Source organism: Tamandua tetradactyla, chromosome 22 (genome assembly GCF_023851605.1).
Source record: "Tamandua tetradactyla isolate mTamTet1 chromosome 22, mTamTet1.pri, whole genome shotgun sequence".
Taxonomy (NCBI): domain Eukaryota; kingdom Metazoa; phylum Chordata; class Mammalia; order Pilosa; family Myrmecophagidae; genus Tamandua; species Tamandua tetradactyla.
In genome coordinates this window covers 9,770,086-9,795,254 of record NC_135348.1, presented here as the reverse complement: position 1 = coordinate 9,795,254, position 25,169 = coordinate 9,770,086, and the positions used below count along the sequence as shown (strand labels likewise).

General features: G+C 35.5%; 1 protein-coding gene across 3 annotated transcripts in view; it reads right to left on the bottom strand.

Moving 5' to 3' along the window:
• Nucleotides 1-25,169, bottom strand: part of PDGFC (platelet derived growth factor C) — a 265,873-nt gene that overhangs the window by 113,660 nt on the left and 127,044 nt on the right. For all 3 annotated transcript variants that reach the window (XM_077139698.1, XM_077139696.1, XM_077139697.1), the window contains one exon: nucleotides 549-744. In XM_077139698.1, the coding sequence (XP_076995813.1) occupies nucleotides 549-744 (196 nt within the window). The remainder of the gene's footprint in view (nucleotides 1-548; nucleotides 745-25,169) is intronic.

Below are 25,169 nucleotides of genomic sequence, written 5' to 3'. Positions count from 1 at the left end.
CTAAATTTCTAATTCTGGCTTGAGAACTACATTTCTTCTTTGTGATGAAATATTCAAACTTCTTAGTCTTTTGTGTGTATATATATATATTCACATGTGTATAGCTATGTAATATATATCCATGCATACAATTTTTTTTTTAACAGCTTGTGTTTTTTACTGGCTTGGCTGTCAAAGAAACTCAAATATAAAATCGTTACCAGTAATCATAACCTAGGTTTCTCGCAGAAATTGATTCTCTCATTTGGCTTTTATTGTTTGATTCTATTCCTTATTTTCAATGGTTTTACTTCATTTTAATGGCTTTACCTCATATTATTTCAAAAGTAGGTAGAAAATAATGATTATATATGTATAGGGATATGCCCTCGGATTTTAAATGAAGTTTTGAAATGAAAGATAGCTTTTCTAAAGTTGTTAGATCATCAGAAAAGCATTAACAGAACAAGAAAAGATGGCATTTAAAATCTCATCATCAAAATGAAGGAACATGACAGACTACGTCAGGTTGTTTTAAAATCATACTCGTCATTGCCAGCGTAACTTACTTGCATATGTCATCTTCTGGGTCTTCAAGCCCAAATCTTTCATCAAATGTAAGTTGTATCCATACATTCTCCTCTACTGCTACTAATTTCCAGACCAATACCATATTTCTTGGATAAGTATGAGGGAACCTCGGGCTGTGAATACTTCCATTAGTAGACACAGTAATAATTCTCTCATGCTGGGGATCTTGAACTCCTAAAGCAAAAATATATACATAGACATACATTTAGAACACACATTGCAAAAATTATGTTTCAAAATAAATGCATGTTATCATTCACGTTCTTACCCTAAAAAAAAAGCGTTGGGTATGTTTTATACGACATAAAAAAGCACCACGCTTTTCAGAACGTAACCAGAAAAAAAGTCATTTTAAAAGCATTGAATAAAAACTTTTATTTATTTGTACTTGAAAAAACAAAGCAAACTGTTCTTTTCAGTGCAAATTTCTGAAATTTCAACTATCAACTCTTTTAGATTCCTAAAGTCACAATAAAATTGAGTGAAGCCCTATCCTACAGGAATGACCTAATATGTGTCATATGAGAATAAAAAACTGGTTATAACTCTATTTATAACAGATAATAACAGTCCTTTGATTTCAAAATAAGAACTGTGGAGCTTCAGTCAATTAATTAAAGGTGTGCATTAATTCTATACTTGACAATCTATAAGGGATATTTTAATAGTTGAGGGAAAAGAAATATGACTATAAAAGAGGGCAAAGTGCAGTAATATGAGTGAAGCTATTAGCTTTTTTCATAGACCCTTGAAATGTTAGCATGCCAGGCCACCTTTTTACGGGTTTGTTTGTTGTTGTTTTTTTCTTCACATGGGCAGGCCCCGGGAATCAAACAGGGGTCTCCAGCATGGGAGGCGAGAACTCTCCCACTGAGCCACTGTGGCCTGCCCTGTTGTTGTTGTTTTACCTGCCCTTTATTAGCAATGATTTTAAAACTGAGCTGAGAAAATGATCTTAACAGCAGTTTATTATTTGGGCTCTTAATGTTTGAAAAAAAAGATACTCAACTCAAGGCCAAAGTTTGCTATTAATTGGACAACTAGATGACCTCAAACCTTAAATGACTTTGAAAAGAAAAACAAGTCAATTTCTTGTTGCAAGGGAGCTAGCAGCACTGTGCAAAGACAAGAAAATATAAGAAATTTTGCACAACTTCTCAGTGACTTTAGTTTGCTAATAAGAATTTAGAATTTCTAAGAGGGAAATATAACATAAATAGTTTCCAAGCTGACTCGACATGATACCTTTTTACATTTGGGAAATGTTAAAATATGTTGTTAAAAATATCTCTTTCTTTTTACTAGTTGTTAGGGGAGAGAGGGGAGAGGGAGGGTAAATTAATAATAGAAGAAAGTATTCTTATACCCACCCATTGATGAGTTAATGATGAGAGGAAACCCATAATATTTATAAAATGAGCATTAATTCACTTAAAAATATAAAATTAAGGCAGTTATAGCCCTTCAAGCTATGAAAATCCATTTAAGAATGATAAACTGTAGTAAAAGAAAAAACTTCTAAACTATTTGTCTTATTCAGTTTCTAATATAATTTTAAAAAGTTGAAAAAAAATCCTAAACTGAGCCTTACACATTAAGTAATATACATGACATAAACTTGGCACTTGTTTTTTGTGCAACTCTTATAAACTCAGGATATCAGAACAGATTTAAATTACAGCAATGTTTCACTGAGTGATAGATTGTACAGTACTGAACTTCGCATCTGCAGTAAAATTACAGAGATAAGAATACTATACTCTATATGCACCATTATTTATTCATTTGCTCCCCAGCCTCAACATCCAAACTCTTAAGATGGATAACTACTTCCAAAATTAGACAAATCTGGTGTCTTCATTCTCTTTGGGTATGTGCTATTAAACCATGCAATAGAGATTTCACTAACAGCCTATTAAATCATTTGACATTATGTACTCTACTGTACACTTTTCTTCTTTTATTTTTTCTACTATAATTTCCTGCCTTTTCTTCTTCCCATTTCTTTCTCCTCCCATAACCTGATTCCATTTTAACCACCAATCCCTATTCCCTCTATTTCCCTACTCAAAATCTTAAGAGCCTGCAAGTTCTAATCCTGCAAAGGATAGGCTAAGCCTACTTAAAATTAGGCCTAAGAGTCACCCCCAAGAGAACCTCTTCTGTTGTTCAGATGTGGCCTCTCTCTCTCAGCCAACACAACAAGCAAACTCACTGCCATCCCCCTCTCTACATGGGACATGACTCCCAGGGGGTATGGACCTTCCTGGCAACGTGGGACAGAAATCCTAGAATGAGCTGGAACTCAGCATCAAGGGATTGAGAAAACCTTCTCGACCAAAAGGGGGAAGAGCAAAATGAGACAAAACAAAGTGTCAATGGCTGAGAGATTTCAAACAGAGTGGAGAGGTTATCCTGGAGGTTATTCTTATGCATTAAATAGATATCACCTTGTTAGTTAAGATGTAATGGAGAGGCTGGAGGGAACTGCCTGAAAATGCGGAGCTGTGTTCCGGTAACCATGTCTCTTGAAGATAATTGTATGATGATATGGCTGTCACAGTGTGACTGTGTGGTTGTGAGAGTCTTGTGTCTGATGCTCCTTTTGTCACCTTATCGACGGACAAGTAAAACATATGGATTAAAAATAAATAAATAATAGGGGGAACAAATGTTAAAATAAATTTAGTAGATTGAAATGCTGGTGATCGGTGAAGGGGAGGGGTAAGGGGTATGGTATGTATGAAATTTTTTCTGTTTTCTTTTTATTGCTTTTTCTGAATTGATGCAGATGTTCTAAGAAATGATCATGATGATGAATATACAACTATGTGATGATAGTGTGAGTTATTGATTACATAACAAGAATGGAACGATCATATGATGAGAATGTGTTTGCATGTGGTTTTGTATCATAAATAAAAAATAAATTAATTAAAAAAAAGAGTCGGTAAGTTCTCTCATTGATGTCAAAACAGTGATCTCACGTCCCCCTGTAGCAGGCAGAATTCTAAGGACCCTCGTCTTTGTATAATCCCTTGTGAAAAAGATGAGATATCAGTTCCATGATAATGTTACCAATTAGCTGACTTTGAGTTCATCAAAAGGTAGGTGCTGAGGTGGGCCTACACTGATCAGGAACCGGGATCTCCCTGAAGACAGAGCCCACAGAAGAGAGATTCTTCCTTGCTGATTTAGAAGATGGTGGTCATGTGCCAAGGAAGGTGGGACACCTCTAGGAGCTGAGGACGGGCTGTGGCTGACAACCAGCAAGGAAAAGGGGCCCTGCCCTAAACTTCAAGGCCCCTGAATGAGCTTGGGAGCATATCTTCTCCATAGTCTCCAGAAAGGAATGCAGCCAGGCTGACCCCTTGATTTTGGTCTTTGAAGCCACCAGAGAACCCGGCCACACAGAGCACTTCTGTCCCATAGAATTGCAAGTTAATAAATGGGTGTTGTCTTAAACTGGTACATTTGTTGGCAATGTGGTCACAGTATTGGAAAAATAATATATTTTCTCTGGTACAAAGTTGCTGGATCACAGATATATATATATATATATATACACCCTGATCCCAATCTTCAGCAGCATTACAGAACTGCAGTTAATTTTCATTCAGTCTTTACGTTAGTCAAAACATTTTACCATCATTCCACATTGATAACATATGAACGTCACTCTGAGGACTGGGTCCTGGGAGCACCACAGAACCGGGCAGGGAGCCCAGAGCCTGGTGGAATCTGGCCAGTTCATGCACAGGCAGCCAGTCAAGGTTCGAAGGCCAGTGGAGAGAGCAGATCAACAGCCATGAAGGAATTTAAATACACTGGAAACCTGAATTACTGCAAAATCATTCTTAGTGGGAAAGACAGAAAGTAGCCTCTTTAAAATCCAGGCGAGTTAGGATCTGGCAATGCTACTCCTCGGCATATACCCAGAAGAACTGACAGCAGGTACGCAAACACACTGGTGCACTGATGTTCACACCGATGCTATACACAATTGCCCAAAGAAGGACACAACCCAGGTGTCCATCAACAGATGTGTGGATAAACGCAATGTGGTATGAACACATGATGGGGTATTATTCAGTAGTGAGAAAGAATCAAGTCCTGAAGCACAGATGAACCTTGAGGACATTATGCTAAGTGAATAAGCCAGACACAAAAGGACACATAATGTATGAGCTCACTGATATGAACTAAATATACTATGTAAACTCATAATCATACGATCTAGAATACAGTTTATCAGGAGATAGAATGAGGCTAGAGGATGGGTAGCAGTTGCTTAAGATGTATGGAACTTTTAGCTTGATTGAACTTAAATGTCTGAAATATGATGAAGGTGACAATAGCATATTACTGTGAGTATAATTAACAGTGCTGGATTGTATGTGAACGTGGTGAAAAGGGGTCGTTTAGTGTCATGTATGTCAGTCACCAGAAGGAAAAGCAGAGGTTAAAATATGGGAATGTTCAACAGTGAACCTTGTAATGGGGATGCCTGATTAACAAACATAAATAAGTTCTTCCACAAATCAGAGCAAATGCACAGCACTTTTCCAAGGAGTTAATAATGGAGAGGTGTGACGGCTAGGTTCTGGTGTCAACTTGGCCAAGTGATGATGCCCAGTTGCCTAGTCAGGCAAGCACTGGCCTGTGACCACTGCTGCAAGGATATTTCATGGCTGATTGATAAAGCGGAGAGCTGGCTTGGTAAATCACCAGTCAGTTAATTGCATCTGTGGCTGGTTACTTCTGTGATGGACTAAGGGCTGACTCCCACCCACAAGATAACCCAATCAGTGAAGACTTTTAAGGAGAGGGAGCGCCTCTTCCACTGCTTCTTCAGTGAGCGAGCCTCGCCTGTGGAATTTGTCCGGATCCTCCATCAGAGCTGCCAGTTTCGCAGCCTGCCCTGCGGATTACTGACCCCTCCATTCCCACAGTCGCGTGTACCTTTATAAATCTCGTATTTACAGATCTCTCCTGTTGGCTCTGTTTCTCGAGAGAACCACGACTAATACAAAGAGTATATATGGGAGAAATGTAACTATTGCAAATTATGGGTTATAGGTAATAGTAATATTTTAATACAGTTTCAACAATAGTAGCATATACACGCTAGGTATCAATGATGGGTGGGGGAAATACGGGGTATGGGATGTTTTGGGTTTTCTTTCGTATTTTTATTTTGTACTTTTATTTTTGGAGTAATGAAAGCATTCTAAAACTGATCTATTGTGGTGATAATCCACAACTATGTGATGATACTATGAGCCTCCCTGACTGTATACTTTTGATGGATTGTATGGTGTGTGACGCTCTCTCGATAAAATTGCGTTAAAAAAGAACATTGTTCTCATAAACTTCTTGAATCTAAAAAAGACCTAATGTCAAGAACCATGCACTTAGATATTATTAAGGTTAAAGAACAAGCTGTTTTATCCTTGGCTACGAAAAATAATTTTAACAAGTATTTATGAAGCAGCTTTTTCATTCTGTGAACTTTGCTGTTTCAACAATCAACCAGGTAAGTATTCATTTATACAGCAGAACAATTAGAAAGACAAGGTAAAGACAAATATAATTTCCTTTTAATATTTACAGTGCAAACTATGAGGAATATAATATTAGTAAATATGCTTTAAGTGCCATAAGATTTTTAAACAATATAAATAATGTAAAGTGGTAGCGTGAGTGAGCCTCTGCAGAGAGAGAAGATGGTGAAAATGCTGAACCTGAGAAGAGTCAGGGAGAGAAGCACCTAGGATGGAGGCGCTATGTATTTTGCCTACTTGGAATGAAAATTCTTTCACAGTCAAGTTTTTGCGGATTTCTGGTTTAAAATCTGATTTTTTTTTTATAATTATGCTTTTCATTCATTATTATTTGCTTTAGTTAACAGTCTATTTTCTTTAGTTTTTATTTTTATATGGATGGATATAGCATCATGAAATGATGAGCAATTAATAATAAGCAGTTTCTGCTGTTAGTGTGTCATTTGGTGCCTTGTTTTCTTTAAGTTGTGTGATTTTAAGATATAAATATTTATAGAATATTAAAATCCATTGAAAAAATAAATGAAAATAAAAATTGTTTTACAAACTGAAAAGAAAAAAAAAAGTAATATGACTCTTCTCAGTGCCTAAACTATTCCTAAACAGTGGTCAACCTATAAATAAGTCCTTTCCTTCTTTCTGGATGCTAAGTTTGGTACTGCTGTTGGTAATGTTAGTATATATGAAATAATTAAACTCTTCTGTGCAAATAGTTTAGTAATTCCATATCTCCTAGAAACACAGAAGAATCTATCAAGCTAGTCTTATTTCTTCCTTATACTGATCAATTTTATTAAGAAAATGATCATTAACTATTAAAATTAAATTCATAAGCTGTATGTTTTCAAAGACTCCTTTTTAAAATGAGATATCGCCTTCCTCTTGATTTTCTTTCAACAATCTGCATATTTCAAAGGTGTTTATAGCAATAGTTTATAACAACAGTCCTTCTCATTTTGGCAACTAAGGTTTTTTAATGAATTAATCTTTCCCATCTATTAAAATTTAATATTTGTCCCATTTTTTGTTTGGAGGAAAACATGCATTATAGCAAAGTACTCTTTATCAATATACCAGTATTTACACCTTCATATACAGTCTAGAAAGCTACATGACCATTAAAAGATCTGAATTTTATTTTTATATATTCAGTCAAAAAAACTTGTGGTTAAAATGTATATACTTAAATTGTGTTTACATCTTTGTCTCCTTTATAATTGGCAACTCCATTAAACCATAATTAAATAGAATTTAAAGGCTGAAAATCTAGCACTTATTTGTGGTAAAAGGATTGTGAATGTTCTTTTAAGTTAAATTGCTGTTCCCAAAAAATTCAACACAAAATGCACTGGGGTTTGCCACCAAATACATATAATTTTCAGATTACTGCTAAAGTTTTATGCAAATTCCAAATGAGGTCTGTAATAAAAAAAGAAATGAAACAACAAACATTTTTACCAATTTAAGACACTACACTTATAGTTCTGCTGTTTTAAAAGACATCTTTCTAAACAAATAACTTGACTAGTATATTCAGGGATGAGACAAGTAGATATTTTGTTACTGTTTTATTGACGTGTGCTCCTCCTATAATAACTGATGGTATGCTCAAAAACAATACCAATGAAATAAAACAAACCTTGGTAGTTGAATTACTAAAATAGTTACAATAGGCTCCTTTCAGTGTACCCTGAGCAAAAGCAAATCTTGCTCAACATAGAAAGTGAGTTTTAGCATGAAAAATGAAAAATGATATTTAGATATATAAACCCTACATTTTAAAACTATAATTATACACCACTTCATATTATCCTACTCAGCATCTATTAAGGTAAAATTAATGAAAACTAAAATGAACCCAAAATAAAATTAAAAAAAAAAGAAGAGGACTTCCTGGAAGATGGCGGCTTAGTAAGACGCGCGGATCTTAGTTTCTTCTCCAGGACAGCTACTAGGGGAGTAGAAACGATACAGAAAGCGCCAAAGCCAAAACAGAAATAAAACAGACAGCGTACCCCATCCTGGAACGGCTGGCTGGCTGAGAGAAGCAGCTCGGGTGAGATCGCCGAGGCGCGTGGGCCTCACCGGGCGGGGTGGCAAGCGGCCGGAGTTACTCCCTTCCCCCTTCCTGGGCCGGCTGGGAGAATTGGAGAGGCGGTCCCCTGAAACCAAGGCGGCTGGTGCCCACACCACGCGCAGCCCCCGGGACCAACTGAGAGAATTGGATTGGAAATCACCAGGCTGCGGAGAACGGTGACGGGCGGGGGAGGCCCCTTCCAAACCTGTGACTCCCGGGGAACGTGCACTCTCCCGGGTGGGCCGCTGCCGCTGGCGCCCTCCCGCCACGCTTGTCGCCCAGAGCCGACTAGGAAATTCGGACGGGCTCTTTCCCGGGCTGCGGCGACCAGCAACCCTCCCTGTGTTCGGACCCAGGGCCGGCTCAAGCCGCTTCGGCTAGCGAACCCCCCGGATGGCGAGAGTTTTCCAAAGTTTAAGGTCCCACAGCACCTTTTACTGGTGGGACCCGCAGACAAACGTGTGCCACGAGCGCCACCTACTGGGCAGGATAAGAAAAACAGAACCCAGAGATTTCACAGGAAAATCTTCCAAACTTTTGGATCCAATACCCAGGGAAATCTGTCTAAATGCGCAGACGCCAGCAGAAGATAACGGATCACACTCAAATAATTGAAAATATGGCCCAGTCAAAGGAACAAACCAATAGTTCAAATGAGATACAGGAGCTGAGACAACTAATGCTAAACATACGAACAGAAATGGAAAACCTCTTCAAAAACGAAATCAATAAATTGAGGGAGGACATGAAGAAGACATGGGCTGAACATAAAGAAGAAATAGAAAAACTGAAAAAACAAATCACAGAACTTATGGAAGTGAAGGACAAAGTAGAAAAGATAGAAAAAACAATGGATACCTACAATGATAGATTCAAAGAGACAGAAGATAGAATTAGTGATATGGAGGATGGAACATCTGAATTCCAAAAACAAACAGAAACTATAGGGAAAAGAATGGAAAACCTTGAGCAGGGTATCAGGGAACTCAAGGACAATATGAACCGCACAAATATACGGTTGTGGGTGTTGTGGGTGTCCCAGAAGGAGAAGAGAAGGGAAAAGGAGGAGAAAAACTAATGGAAGAAATTTTCACTGAAAATTTCCCAACTCTTATGAAAGACCTAAAATTACAGATCCAAGAAGTGCAGCGCACCCCAAAGAGATTAGACCCAAATAGGCGTTCTCCAAGACACTTACTAGTTAGAATGTCAGAGGTCAAAGAGAAAGAGAGGATCTTGAAAGCAGCAAGAGAAAAACAATCCATCACATACAAGGGAAACCCAATAAGACTATGTGTAGATTTCTCAGCAGAAACCATGGAGGCTAGAAGACAGTGGGATGATATATTTAAATTACTAAAAGAGAAAAACGGCCAACCAAGACTCCTATATCCAGCAAAATTGTCCTTCAAAAATGAGGGAGAAATTAAAACATTCTCAGACAAAAAGTCACTGAGAGAATTTGTGACCAAGAGACCAGCTCTGCAAGAAATACTAAAGGGAGCACTAGAGTCAGAACCGAAAAGACAGAAGAGAGAGGTATGGAGAAGAGTGTAGAAAGAAGGAAAGTCAGATATGATATATATAATACAAAAGGCTAAATGGCAGAGGAAAATATTATCCAAACAGTAATAACACTAAATGTTAATGGACTGAATTCCCCAATCAAAAGACATAGATTGGCAGAATGGATTAAAAAACAGGATCCTTCTATATGCTGTCTACAGGAAACACATCTTAGACCCAAAGATAAACATAGGTTGAAAGTGAAAGGTTGGGAAAAGATATTTCATGCAAATAACAACCAGAAAATAGCAGGAGTGGCTGTACTAATATCCAACAAGTTAGACTTCAAAAGTAAAACAGTTAAAAGAGACAAAGAAGGACACTATATACTAATAAAAGGAACAATTAAACAAGAAGACATAACAATCATAAATATTTACGCACCGAACCAGAATGCCCCAAAATACGTGAGGAATACACTGCAAACACTGAAAAGGGAAATAGACACAAATACCATAATAGTTGGAGACTTCAATTCCCCACTCTCATCAATGGACAGAACATCTAGACAGAGGATCAATAAAGAAATAGAGAATCTGAATATTACTATAAATGAGCTAGACTTAACAGACATTTATAGGACATTACATCCCACAACAGCAGGATACACCTTTTTCTCAAGTGCTCATGGATCATTCTCAAAGATAGACCATATGCTGGGTCACAAAGCAAGTCTTAACAAATTTAAAAAGATTGAAATCATACACAACACTTTCTCGGATCATAAAGGAATGAAGTTGGAAATCAATAATAGGCGGAATGCCAGAAAATTCACAAATACGTGGAGGCTCAACAACACACTCTTAAACAACGAGTGGGTCAAAGAAGAAATTGCAAGAGAAATTAGTAAATACCTCGAGGCAAATGAAAATGAAAACACAACATATCAAAACTTATGGGATGCAGCAAAGGCAGTGCTAAGAGGGAAATTTATTGCCCTAAATGCCTATATCAGAAAAGAAGAAAAGGCAAAAATGCAGGAATTAACTGTTCAATTGGAAGAACTGGAGAAAGAACAGCAAACTAATCCCAAAGCAAGCAAAAGGAAAGAAATAACAAAGATCAGAGCAGAAATAAATGAAATTGAAAATATGAAAACAGTAGAGAAAATCAATAAGACCAGAAGTTGGTGGTATGAGAAAATCAATAAGACTGATGGGCCCCTATCAAGATTGACAAAAAGAAGAAGAGAGAGGATGCAAATAAATAAGATCAGAAATGGAAGAGGAGACATAACTACTGACCTCACAGAAATAAAGGAGGTAATAACAGGATACTATGAACAACTTTATGCTAATAAATTCAACAATTTAGATGAAATGGACGGGTTCCTGGAAAGACATGAACAACCAACTTTGACTCAAGAAGACATAGATGACCTCAACAAACCAATCACAAGTAAAGAAATTGAATTAGTCATTCAAAAGCTTCCTAAAAAGAAAAGTCCAGGACCAGATGGCTTCACATGTGAATTCTACCAAACGTTCCAGAAAGAATTAGTACCAATTCTCCTCAAACTCTTCAAAAAAATCGAAGTGGAGGGAAAACTGCCTAATTCATTCTATGAAGCCAACATCACCCTCATACCAAAACCAGGCAAAGATATTACAAAAAAAGAAAACTACAGACCAATCTCTCTAATGAATACAGATGCTAAAATCCTCAATAAAATTCTAGCAAATCGTATCCAACAACACATTAAAAGAATTATACATCATGACCAAGTAGGATTCATCCCAGGTATGCAAGGATGGTTCAACATAAGAAAAGCAATTAATGTAATACACCATATCAACAAATCAAAGCAGAAAAATCACATGATCATCTCAATTGATGCAGAGAAGGCATTCGACAAGATTCACATCCTTTCCTGTTGAAAACACTTCAAAAGATAGGAATACAAGGGAACTTCCTTAAAATGATAGAGGGAATATATGAAAAACCCACAGCTAATATCATCCTCAATGGGGAAAAATTGAAAACTTTCCCCCTAAGATCAGGAACAAGACAAAGATGTCCACTATCACCACTATTATTCAACATTGTGTTGGAGGTTCTAGCCAGAGCAATTAGACAAGAAAAAGAAATACAAGGCATCAAAATTGGAAAGGAAGAAGTAAAACTATCACTGTTTGCAGACGATATGATACTATACGTCGAAAACCCGGAAAAATCCACAACAAAACTACTAGAGCTAATAAATGAGTACAGCAAAGTAGCAGGTTACAAGATCAACATTCAAAAATCTGTAGCATTTCTATACACTAGTAATGAACAAACTGAGGGGGAAATCAAGAAACGAATCCCATTTACAATTGCAACTAAAAGAATAAAATACCTAGGAATAAATTTAACTAAAGAGACAAAAAACCTATATAAAGAAAACTACAAAAAACTGCTAAAAGAAATCACAGAAGACCTAAACAGATGGAAGGGCATACCGTGTTCATGGATTGGAAGACTAAATATAGTTAAGATGTCAATCCTACCTAAATTGATTTACAGATTCAATGCAATACCAATCAAAATCCCAACAACTTATTTTTCAGAAATAGAAAAACCAATAAGCAAATTTATCTGGAAGGGCAGGGTGCCCCGAATTGCTAAAAGCATCTTGAGGAAAAAAAACGAAGCTGGAGGTCTCGCACTGCCTGACTTTAAGGCATATTATGAAGCCACAGTGGTCAAAACAGTATGGTATTGGCATAAAGATAGATATATCGACCAATGGAATCGAATAGAGTGCTCAGATTAGACCCTCTCATCTATGGACATTTGATCTTTGATAAGGCAGTCAAGCTAACTCACCTGGGACAGAACAGTCTCTTCAATAAATGGTGCCTAGAGAACTGGATATCCATATGCAAAAGAATGAAAGAAGACCCATCTCTCACACCCTATACAAAAGTTAACTCAAAATGGATCAAAGATCTAAACATTAGGTCTAAGACCATAAAACAGTTAGAGGAAAATGTTGGGAGATATCTTATGGATCTTACAACTGGAGGCGGTTTTATGGACCTTAAACCTAAAGCAAGAGCACTGAAGAAGGAAATAAATAAATGGGAACTCCTCAAAATTAAACACTTTTGTGCATCAAAGAACTTCATCAAGAAAGTAGAAAGACAGCCTTCACAATGGGAGACAATATTTGGAAATGATATATCAGATAAAGGTCTAGTATCCAGAATTTATAAAGAGATTGTTCATCTCAACAACAAAAAGACAGCCAACCCAATTACAAAATGGGAAAAAGACTTGAACAGACACCTATCAGAAGAGGAAATACAAATGGCCAAAAGGCACATGAAGAGATGCTCAATGTCCCTGGCCATTAGAGAAATGCAAATCAAAACCACAATGAGATATCATCTCACACCCACCAGAATGGCCATTATCAAAAAAACAGAAAATGACAAGTGCTGGAGAGGATGCGGAGAAAGAGGCACACTTATCCACTGTTGGTGGGAATGTCAAATGGTGCAACCACTGTGGAAGGCAGTTTGGCGGTTCCTCAAAAAGCTGAATATAGAATTGCCATACGACCCAGCAATACCATTGCTGGGAATCTACTCAAAGGACTTAAGGGCAAAGACACAAACGGACATTTGCACACCAATGTTTATAGCAGCATTATTTACAATTGCAAAGGGATGGAAACAGCCGAAATCTCCATCAACAGAAGAGTGGCTAAACAAACTGTGGTATATACATACGATGGAATACTATGCAGCTTTAAGACAGGATAAACTTATGAAGCATGTAATAACATGGATGGACCTAGAGAACATTATGCTGAGTGAGTCTAGCCAAAAACTAAAGGACAAATACTGTATGGTCCCACTGATGTGAACAGACATTCGAGAATAAATTTGGAATATGTCCTTGATAACAGAGTCCAGCAGGAGGTAGAAACAGGGTAAGATAATGGCCAATTGGAGTTGAAGGGATACAGACGGTGTAACAGGACTAGATACAAAAACTCAAAAATGGACAGCACAATAATACCTAATTGTAAAGTAATCATGTTAAAACACTGAATGAAGCTGCATCTGAGCTATAGGTTTTTGTTTTGTTTTGTTTTGTTTTGTTTTGATTTTACTATTATTACTTTTATTTTTTTCTCTATATTAACATTCTATATCTTTTTTGGTTATGTTGCTAGTTCTTCTAAACCAATGCATATGTACTAAGAAATGATGATCATGCATCTATGTGATGATGTTAAGAATTAATGAATGCATATGTAGAATGGTATGATCTTTAAATGTTGGGTTAATTTCTTTTTTTCCGTTAATTAAAAAAAAAAAAAAAGAGAAGGGATAATTGGAGCTGAAGGGATACAGACTGTACAACGGGACTGGATATAAAAACTCAGAAATGGACAGCACAATACTACCCAATTGTAATGCAATTATGTTAAAACACTGAATGAAACTGCATGTGAGGTATAGGTTTTTTTTTTCTCTTTCTATTATTGTTTTAATTCTTATTCTGTTGTCTTTTTATTTCTTTTTCTAAATCGATGCAAATGTACTAAGAAATGATGAATATGCAACTATGTGATGTTATTAAGAATTACTGATTGTACATGTAGATTGGAATGATTTCTAATTGTTTTGTTAATTCTTTTTTTAATTAATAAAAAAAAGAAGAGCACTTAATAATGGTAAATACTGCAAAACTGTTGACTATATGTGTATACATATAATTAAATTATAAAGAATCATTATATAGCTATATGTATTTGATATGTTTGGCATTAAAATCAAAGTAATAATTTTTGCCATGCATAACATATTCTTCATCCGTTTAAAAGACATATTTATTATGGATGAAGGAAGACAGAAATAAGAGAATCACAAAAAACAATAAGGATTATGGCTCTTCAAAATGCAGTGTTATTAATAATGAAATATCCAAAAAGAGGTTTTGGATAATGTGACTCATAGGTAAGATAGATCACCCAACTCCTCCCTCTGTTAATGTTTTAAATTGACTTTAGCAGAAAGACCTACTGAAATAAGAATTAGATAAAAAGATACAGGTCTCTAGTTTTGGTTTAGTTTGGGAGGTCTGAAGAATGTGGCTTCTCTGTGTTATATACATACTACCCTCAAACTGGGAGATGTGAGATTTTATGATGTGTTAAATCCAAATACGATATTTTCAAATTGTGTTAAAAAGCTTTTCTGTAAGAGTCAGCTGTATCAATTTCCAACCCATACCTGATGAAAACATAATTTCCCTGGTTTTATTTCTGCCTTGCTTTGCTCACTGTTTTCAACCTGTGATAATCCCTCTATCCTAATCTTGTTAGTTCATGTATATGGCTATTTTTGCATTGACTCTAATTAATTCTCAATTAACAAATTTCACTTTTAACAATAAAATATCCCTGGTAATTTTTCTAACTCCACGAGCTGGTACCACTTTCTCCCCCCATAAAATCCAAAGTAATCTCTGCCTTATCTTATCTGATTCTGTAGAAAGAAGAGATATGAAGGCTACACAGCTCAAATAAGTATCCGTCCATCAATTCCACATTGTATAGAAATATCCCATTTGCACACTTAATATTTTAAATTCTGACTATTAATACAAAAGTGTCATAATATACTGTGCAGAAAATCTAGGCTCTAGTTTTTGTTTTCACTACCTCAATCTATCATTTCCCATAGCATTAAAACAAAAGAAAAAGAAAACAAAGAAAAGCAACAAAGCTACACTGTCTACCACAAACTGAATCCCAAGAATAAATGTTTCCCAAGGAAAAATAAAAGAGTGAATTGCTATATTAAGTAAACCACAAAAATCAATACAACATGCAAGGCATGCCCAAATGAAGTTCTTGAACTTATACTACAAGATAGCTGCTAATCAGTGCCTGCCCATGTATAAAAGAAAAGATAGCTGCTAATCATTTCATTTCTTAAGACAATGAATATTCAACAATTGAGAACTTATTATGTCCAGGCACTGTGCTAGATGCCTGGAATATCAAAAACAAAACAACTCCCTATCTTTTTTTGGGGGATGTGTGCATGATCCAGGAATCGAACCCGGGTCTACCCACACGAAAGGCGGGCATTATAACCACTGAACTACCCGTGCACCTCCTATCTTTTTAATGTGAAAACTTCTAGGACTATATTTTTGCATTTTCCTATGATCAGAAAAAAACAGTAAACTAATATCCTACTATCAAAACCCAGTTCAGGGGTGTGCAATGGTGGCTCAGCGGCAGAGTTCTTGCCTGCCATGCCGGAGACCCAGGTTTGACTCCCAGCACCTGCCCATGTCAAAAAGGAAAAAAAAAAAAAACCCAGAACAGATGTTATCTCTTTTAGAATGCAGTCCTTGATTTCCCCATTGTAATTCCTTTAGGATTATACATTTTAATCATAATATATTGGGTAATCTTTCTTTTCCATGCACTAGGTTTTCTGGAAAGCAAAACTATTTTTATTGAAGCCCATAATCAGTATCTCACTGTGTCTGGCACATGGCAGTACCTACTGCATACTGATACTATTAAAAAAACTTAACCGCTCAGAACACAATTTTACACACTATTTGAAATATGAGTATGAATTCATATTTGACTTGAATTGCTGGCAACTGAAGTGCTGTTAAACTCATTATTTCAGGCAAGATTTTTTCCCCATAAACTGGAGATAATCACATGTTGTTTCACATTTCCAATAAAATGATTTTTGCAGGAAATAACCACTTTGATAATGACCAATAAGTATATAAAGTGGAAAAGATACACTGCCCATCATATTCCTCTAATTTTAGAAAAATGAGACATATATTAGCAGGTATCAAGCTTATGTGACATCAGAAAATAAGTGGCCATTATGTAAGAAACAATGCAAAATTAGTCATATGTATAAGGATTCACATTTTACTAAAATGAAATTAACTAAGCAAGAAGCAAAAATTTTTAGGCACTGCTTTCAAATTTCTGATTCCATTCTACAGGAGATTAAAGAGGAAGAAAAGTGGCAACTGCAGTAACTGTACCATTTCCTTGACCTGATACAACCTTTAAATAAAAGGTTTGAAATGCTTTTGAGCCTAATGAGAAGCACAAGAATTCAGTCTTTGGCCTTGTCCCTAAATATAAGCAATGGGGACCTGTGTTCAGGAAGCCACAATCAATATGCAGTGAGCAGAAGTTAATATAGCGAATACAGTCTCAGCATTTCCTGAGAACTGCAAAATAGCCACGTGGTAAAGACTGTACTGACCCAAACCAGAAGTATTTTGGCTGGAAACTCAAAATAAGCCCATTTCTCTTGCTCCACAGACTGACTTAATATGGACCAATCAGAGCAAATCTAGAGAATCCAAAGAGAAGTATGTTTAAGAAATACCTTTATTTTTTATTCTATGGTAAATGGTGCATTACTTTAGACACCATAAAAAGGCCAAAATGAGAATGTCAAAGATAAATTAGGAGTGACTCACATTACAAAAGAAACATACACTTTAAACTTCACTATTGATTTCTTTTCTTCAATAGGTAATCAACTCTCGTATTGAATTAAAACAATTATTCAGTGTAAAAATGTAGTATCGGGGCTCCAAAACACTTTAAGCAGCAAAATACATTTATATCAAATAACACTGCTATGACAAAAATTGGCTAATATGATTAAGCAGAAGTCATGTTATATATCCTTTAAACAACAAGTAAACAAGTTTACTTACGGGAAAATATCTTCAAAAAAGAACATCTGTTTAAGAGACTGAACCTCTATCCATTTTCAATTTGCATTGGACAAAGATAATTTATAACATTCCGATGTGAATTTTGGGAATTTCAAATACAGAAAATAACTACCTATTTTTTGTAATTGAACATACAATACCTAACAAAATACTGACAATTTTATGGTAAGATGTCTAAAATTTATCACTGAAAATAACAATGAAATGGTCCTTAATGCAAACATACTCTTTCACAGAAAAATACAAAGAAAGCTTTTAGCTTTTAAAGAAAGTTTATGCTTTAAGTGAATATTTAAAATGCTTAAAATTCTCTTTTAGGATACCCTCTGACTTAGGCAAAATAAATGAATTCTAAGATAACAATAAAATGGGCATATATTTACTTCTGTCTTAATATCTTCAGTGATCATTAATACTGAGAAATGAGACTTTACTACTTCTTTTTTTCTTTTTTTTTTTTTTTTACGTGGGCAGGCACTGGGAATCGAACCCAGGTCCTCTAGCATGGCAGGCAAGCATCCTTGCCTGCTGAGCCACCGTGGCCCGCCCTTTTTTTTTTCTTTTTTGAAACTTTACTACTTCTTATTAATATTGAGCATTTTATATTTAAAAGTGAATGCATATGATAAATACATACTGAGTCTGTGAATTTCTAACAAAAGAGAGCCAAATAATTTGGGTCAACCTCTATACACTACTATACAAATCATGTCCTCCCTTCTTATGCTTTAAACATTATTAAATGCTTGTAAATAAGTGATGATGAAGTGTTTCCATTTCTATAAGCCATGCTTGAGATTAATTTGTAGCAAGGTCTTTGGTTATAGCAGTAATTCCACGTCATGATATGAGGCATAGACGAAGAGTGAATATACTGGGAAATGATAGCCTCCTCCCCACTCCCCGTGGACTTGTCTTCAAGGAACCCATGGAATTTCCTAACCATTCTGCCTTGCTGGAGACCCCGGCAGGCTGGCCTACCCTACCCATATCTCATCCGCTACAACACTCATGTACCTTCAAGTTTTTGTAGAATCATCTACAACCTAGATGTGAGGTTTACAAATAAATAAAAACACAAATCCATAACAAAAGACATACATTTGAAGGGAAAACAGGGTGCTTAAATTTTATTTTTCTAAGCCAAATATTTTCATATTGATTAAGAGAGCAGCTTTGGACAAGCTCAGAACACCAGAGTGTGCCAAGTTTTTTTACCTACGCTTACAATACTTTATTATCTAGTTGGCATATTATAAAAGATGAAATGAGTATAGACACGAAGATTTTAAGTATCTTTTGTTCTAGAACTGATTTTAACATACTCATTAGCAGGATTCTTTGGCAATATTTAGCTTTATGACAACAGCTTTAAAATCAAACCAAAGAATAGGATGCAAGAGAATTGATAAGAGCTGAAACAAAAGGATGGAACAGAGGTTCAAAAGATGCTTTGATTTAAAATAGGAATGAATGTGACTTTATAAAGTTCATGCAAAGTTCCACTTGTGAGGTGAGATAATGGTCTAACACTACATCATCACTGGCCTCTTCCACTTTATTCAAAAACATCCAATTCTTAATCCTCAGATCTCAGTGAAGACTTTGAATTATCTGTCAGATTGAACATTCTCAGGTGCCACAGGGAGACGTGAGAATTCCCCTTGCTGGCGTCTGTGCTGTTTATACGAGTATAAAATCCAGGGGCCAGCTGCATACATGGCCTCCCAGCATGTCAACAGACCTGTCTGAACACAGCATTTCCTTGAAATTTTTGCCCACATAATGTAATTTTGATGCTAAAGATTCTCCACCCAAATTCCCTATAAATTCATGCGTTCATTCCTCTTCTGAAGGAAATGGAATGTGATGCAAAGAAATGGGACATAGACATGGACAAATGCGAGGGGTGGGGGAAGGAGGAGGGATGGAAAAATAGTACAATTTATGCCTAATTCAGTGACAGCAATTGCAATAATATTCATTGTCATGACAAATGGCTCTGTTACTCTTATTCTCAAGCTGAGATAGGGCTTTTTAAAGAAAGATGTGTTTTAACATAAACCTTAAGAACAACTGTCCTTGGTAATTTAAAATACTTGGTTTAAATTCACAGAGATCCATTTCTGCACAACCACACAAGGTATCAAAATATTTATTTTATAGCAGTTATCACACAACAAAATTTAATCACAGTGTTGGTTTGTTTTCCTGTTAAAAGTGAAACAATATAATTTATAAAGATAAATTATTTCTGTTGGAGAAGCAAAACCCCAAAGTAAAAAGAAAAAAAAATTGGTTACAAATATGTACGAAGACTTTTGCTCATCAATTAACAAGGAATTTTCTGTATTTTGGGCTTAAAAATATTTATAAAATAAGCATAGAAAAAATACAAGAGCGAAAACAATTACACATTGAGAAATATACTTCTACTCTCTCTACACTTTAACAGTTAAAATAATTCACCAGGTAAAATTATCTTTAACATGTCAGGGAATACAGAAAAGAGAATTTCAGTAAGACATTGCCGTTTAAAGATTATTAGGAATGTAAAAACCGTACTGGAATCACTAGACAGAAATTTAGAAGTGCAAGGACAGAAAAAGAGTCCCATTCTGGAAAGAAGCATTCAAGTCTACACTTCAATCTCATTCATGTTAAAGAATCATATGATTTATATTATACCACCTCAACAAATTCTCCTGCTTTAAGATGGTTCATTCTATCAACCTACTTATGTAAGAGTGCAAGAGAATGTATAAGAAAAGTTTAAATATTCAGAGTAAATGGTTTTTTGATTTGTTTTTTCCTTTTTTTGGCTTACCTTTTAAATGTTCTTTCTCCTCTTTTCTATGCCAGTCCAGATGCTTGGATCTAGTTCCTCCCTGCCAGTAGATGGAGATAGTAAAATTGAGTCTTTTGGTGACCTCAAATCCTAGTCCAGGTGATTCAGAATCTTCAATTTCAGATTTGGGAGGTTAAAAAAATTTTGAAGGATGGAAAAGACACATAGATCTTCTTAAAAAATAATTATTGGAGTCAGTCAAATGAACTTATTTATTCTTGGTCATTTGCACTAATGTTTAAGGGAGGGGGTCTTGGCTGGCATAGAAAAAAATAAAAGAAAGAGCATGATTTTGTAGGCCATATACCCTTGACTCTTTGTTCTTCTCAGATTTTGCTCATTCATTCAGCTAATACTACTGAGTGCCTACCCAGAACTCCAGGTTATTGGCCAGATGCTGGCATACACATTATCTACGCATTACTTTTAATAATCTCATGAAGCAATAACATTATCCTCAAATGCCCTATCCCAGAAACTATATATTTTTGAAGCTCTTGACTCTTGTTTGTCAAGTTTCGGAAGTCTTCCTGATGTTCAGTTAATGGCTTCCTGGATTCAGGCAGAATTAGTCTCTTTTTCCTATTAATAAACAAACTTTGAAGTTGTTGGAAACTCACATGCTATTAGTAAGAACAGCTTTTTTTGTTTTGTTTCAGATTAATAAAATTTTATTGTAAGAGTAAAACGTCTTAAGTCCTACATCAGCCTCCCCATAAGAAATCCAAAAAGTTAGAATACAGCCGTTTTACATGGATTTGATCAGTCATCTGAAATAAAACAGGGTTCGAGAGTAGAGTAGCATGATTTTTTTTTCTTTGAGGAACTGCACACCTAAGATCAAATTCACAGATATTAAAATTTGTGATTGCTATTAGTTTCCTATAAAAATTATAAAGTGGGCGGGCCACGGTGGCTCAGCAGGCAAGAATGCTCGCCTGCCATGCCGGAGGACCCGGGTTTGATTCCCGGTGCCTGCCCATGTAATAAAACAAACAAACAAACAAAAAATAATAAAGTATCATTTTCCAAAGCTTATAGAAGGAAACATAAGTATCTTTTGGAGATGATAAGCAAACTGTAAGAACACTCAAAATTTATTTGATAATTGATGAAATTATGAAACCATTGGGTCCATTTTTCATACTCAGTTTAGTTAGCCTATTGAATTTAAAAGGAATCCATCTTTTAACCCTATCACAAGCAAAGGCTAGGTTTCAATATTTCTTATAGTAACGGTCTGTAACTTGATTTGAACACAACACCCTTCGTGAAAATAAACTACACAAGTAATCAAACAAGAGAAATACCAATTTGTTCACGAATGACATGCTTAAAATAAAACTGTTCATTTTTTTATAGTCACCTTAATCACTATGCCCAAATGAATCCACTCATATTTGTACATCTCTTATGATTTTTAATTTTCATTTAGTACCTTGATTTTTAGTACATTTTAAATTTTCCAATGGTTGTTTAAACCTTAATCATTATGCACATTTAAAACAATCTCTTGTCTGCTCTCACTTAGTATGGAATTTATTACATTTTAAAGAGTACCAAAGTCTGGAAGACTGTCTACAATTAGAAGTAGAATTAAGTCAGTCCAAATGTTCAAAAAGTGGAATGGAGCCAGAATCCAGAAAGTTAGTAATAATTGCTAAGAATTTCCGATTGCACACTCCTTTCTTATCCACAGGGTTTTTCTGGTTATCACAATAACCCAGCAACTAAATGTATTATGCATACTTTATTACTGTGAAAATAGATGTCACAGGGCGGGCCGCGGTGGCTCAGCGGGCAAAGTGCTTGCCTGCTATGCCGGAGGACCTCGGTTCGATTCCCGGCCCTAGCCCATGTAACAAAAAACGGAAAAACAAAATACAATAAAAAACAAGAAAATGTTTAAAGATGTTTCCCTTTCTTCCTTCCTTCCTTCTATCCTTCCTTCCTTCTCTCTGTCTTTCCTTAAAAAAAAAAAAAAAAAAAAAAAAAAAAAAAAATAGATGTCACAATAATTAGGGTCACCATACAATATCTTATCCAAACCAATACATTCTCAACAGTTAAAAAAGGGTGGTAATATTTTGTCAGGACAACAGACGTATACCGTGACTGTCCCCAGAAAACTTGGACATATGTACCCTAACGACAAACGACAGCTTTAACCTTCAGTCCAAATCCGTTGAGTCTAAATCGTAATCTTTTTGCACTACACAGGGAATCTGTCAACCTGGACAGCTGTGTGATTTATTCACAATTGTATGTGTTTCCCTTAACATCCTTGCTCCTTCTAGCATTCTGAGTGTAACTTCTTCTTTGTGTATATAAACTTGGTTATATCCATTATATTTACAGTACTTTATTTCAAGGTACGTATAAACAACAGTGGCAAACAACTTATGCTAACTTCTGTTTAAACTGCTTTTCAATAGGTTATTTCTGAGATTTTTCTAATACTACAAATGAAGGAGACATCCTTACCAATTATTACTAATTTTCTGGATTCTGGCTCCTTTCCACTGTTTGAACAATTGGGCTGACTTTAATTCTACTTCTAATTGTAAACAGTCCTCCAGAATTTGGTACCCTTTAAAATTTAATAAATCTAATTTAGAGAAAACAAGGCATCATTTAAAATGTGCATAGTTTTTAGGGTTTAAACAACCACTGGAAAATTTAAAGTGTGCTAAAAATCAAGGAACTAAATGAAAATTAAAAATTGATTATTTTTATGAAATGGGACCCCAGACATACAGGACACAAAAATAAAATAGATTGTTTATCACAATGTAGTGTCTGAATATAATTTTATTAACAAACCCTAAAAGCCAGTCATTTTACTTAGGTTTTGGTTTTGGTTTGGTTTCTTTGTTTGTTTCTTTACCACTGTATCCACCAAAGCATAGCACAGTGCCTCACGCATAATAGGTGTTCAATAAATATTTGTTTATTGATTGACCTGTCTATGAAGAAAGCCAAAATTTCACATGCAAGTATATTTATCAAGGAAATGTGGTGCAAAAAAGAGAATGACATATGGTTTGATTCCTGACCTATCACTGCTTTTGGAGAGGTCACTGGCTTAAAAAAAACTGGCCAAGATCTCTCACATTCTATGAAAAGATACCAACAACCAATTGCCAGGTCATCACATCTTTTTCTACGGAATTGGGATATACTAAACTCATATTTGGAATCCATCATGATCTTTGAGATCCCTATGATATAACTTCTAACAGCTGAAAGGCTTCATCTAAAGAGCATCATATTCAGGGAAAGCAGCTGTGTTTTCTTTTCTGAAATCGAAAGTTAAGTGTTTGTTTTAAAAATAAAATCCCCATTCTCTTGACCAGACTTGAGATACACACACACATTCTAAACAATGACAAATCTGAATAGTTTCTTTTTGCAATCTTCTTTCTTACCACAGTTCCAAGATCAAACCTTGTTTTGGATAACTTTATGGTTTAATTTTCTTTGCCAGATGTGAAGTACAAAAGGCTGGGCTTAAAACTGGCTGTAAGTCCTGCAGTGGTAGAGTACAGTAGCACTTTTATGGTACAGAGCAGGCCAGCAGGATGACCCAGACAGAAGAATATAATAACCTAGGAAGTTTTTGAGACAAAAACAAACCTTGACATGATTTTCTAAATAATGTCTATAATCCTGTTCCTTTATAATGGCTCCAATTCTAAAAGTAAGTTTCAAAGTTCTTTGAGCATGTTAAATTTCTGAACCAAGCATTTAATAACAAAAACTATTTGCTTGATCCTTTTAACCCAATGGTTTGACAAAGTTTTGAGAATTTGGTGAAAGGTATGGATGCTTTTATCAGAGAATTATATACCTAAACACATGCTCTCACAGTTTTCATACAACAGCATACAATTTCAGAAAACTCACCCGACCCCCAGAAGCCATCTATATATCCTTTCATCTATGAAAGCAAAGTTAAGAACACTTTCTCCAAAAATAACTTTTCCATTATAAAGCAAAATAAATAGTAGTTTTTCAATTCAGGATCAGCTAACAGTGCCATTTTGGTAAAATAACACCAGTTTGAAAGAGTAACCAATTAAGGCATCAGGGATTCTAAAAAATGCACTACAAAAGACTAACTTGAGTTTTGGAGCCAGTTGAAAAATATACCCTTATATAGTATAAGTGTAATATGTTTTTATATAAAGACAACAACATCCTACGCACTGCCAATGCAACTGCATAAAAGTACTGAATATACTGTCTGGGAAAATACATCTCCAGTGGTGTCATTTAGAACAATCTAAAAATTTTTACAGTCACTAAAAGAAAAAAAATAAAGATACATCATTCTTTTCTGGAAAAAGTTTGAAGACTTTTGTTACCAAGACATTCACGTATAAAAGAATATAAAACGCATGGCAACTGCATGCCTATATTTCATCAAGGAGAATTTATTTACTCTAATAGTTTTTAAGTGAGAATAACAATAACAGTTACTACTTTCGGGGCACCTACTGTAGGCTGCAGCTGCTTTAGGCGCTCTCAGGAACTCTCTTGCTACCGTACCATGAAGGAGACACAAATATCAGCACTCAAACAAGGAGAAAAGTTTTAAATGGAATAAGACATTGCGAATCAAGAAAATATGAAAGCGGTAACATATGTGAACCCCACCATGGAAGACACTCCAAACTGTAGGCATCTGTTGGTGATAAAAGTTTTTCCCTCCTATGGCAACTGTAAATAACCCCTTTAGGATGAGTACTGGTAGATAGGAGTTCCTATATTTTTAAATGAGCAGTGGCTCTTCTAAGCTAAG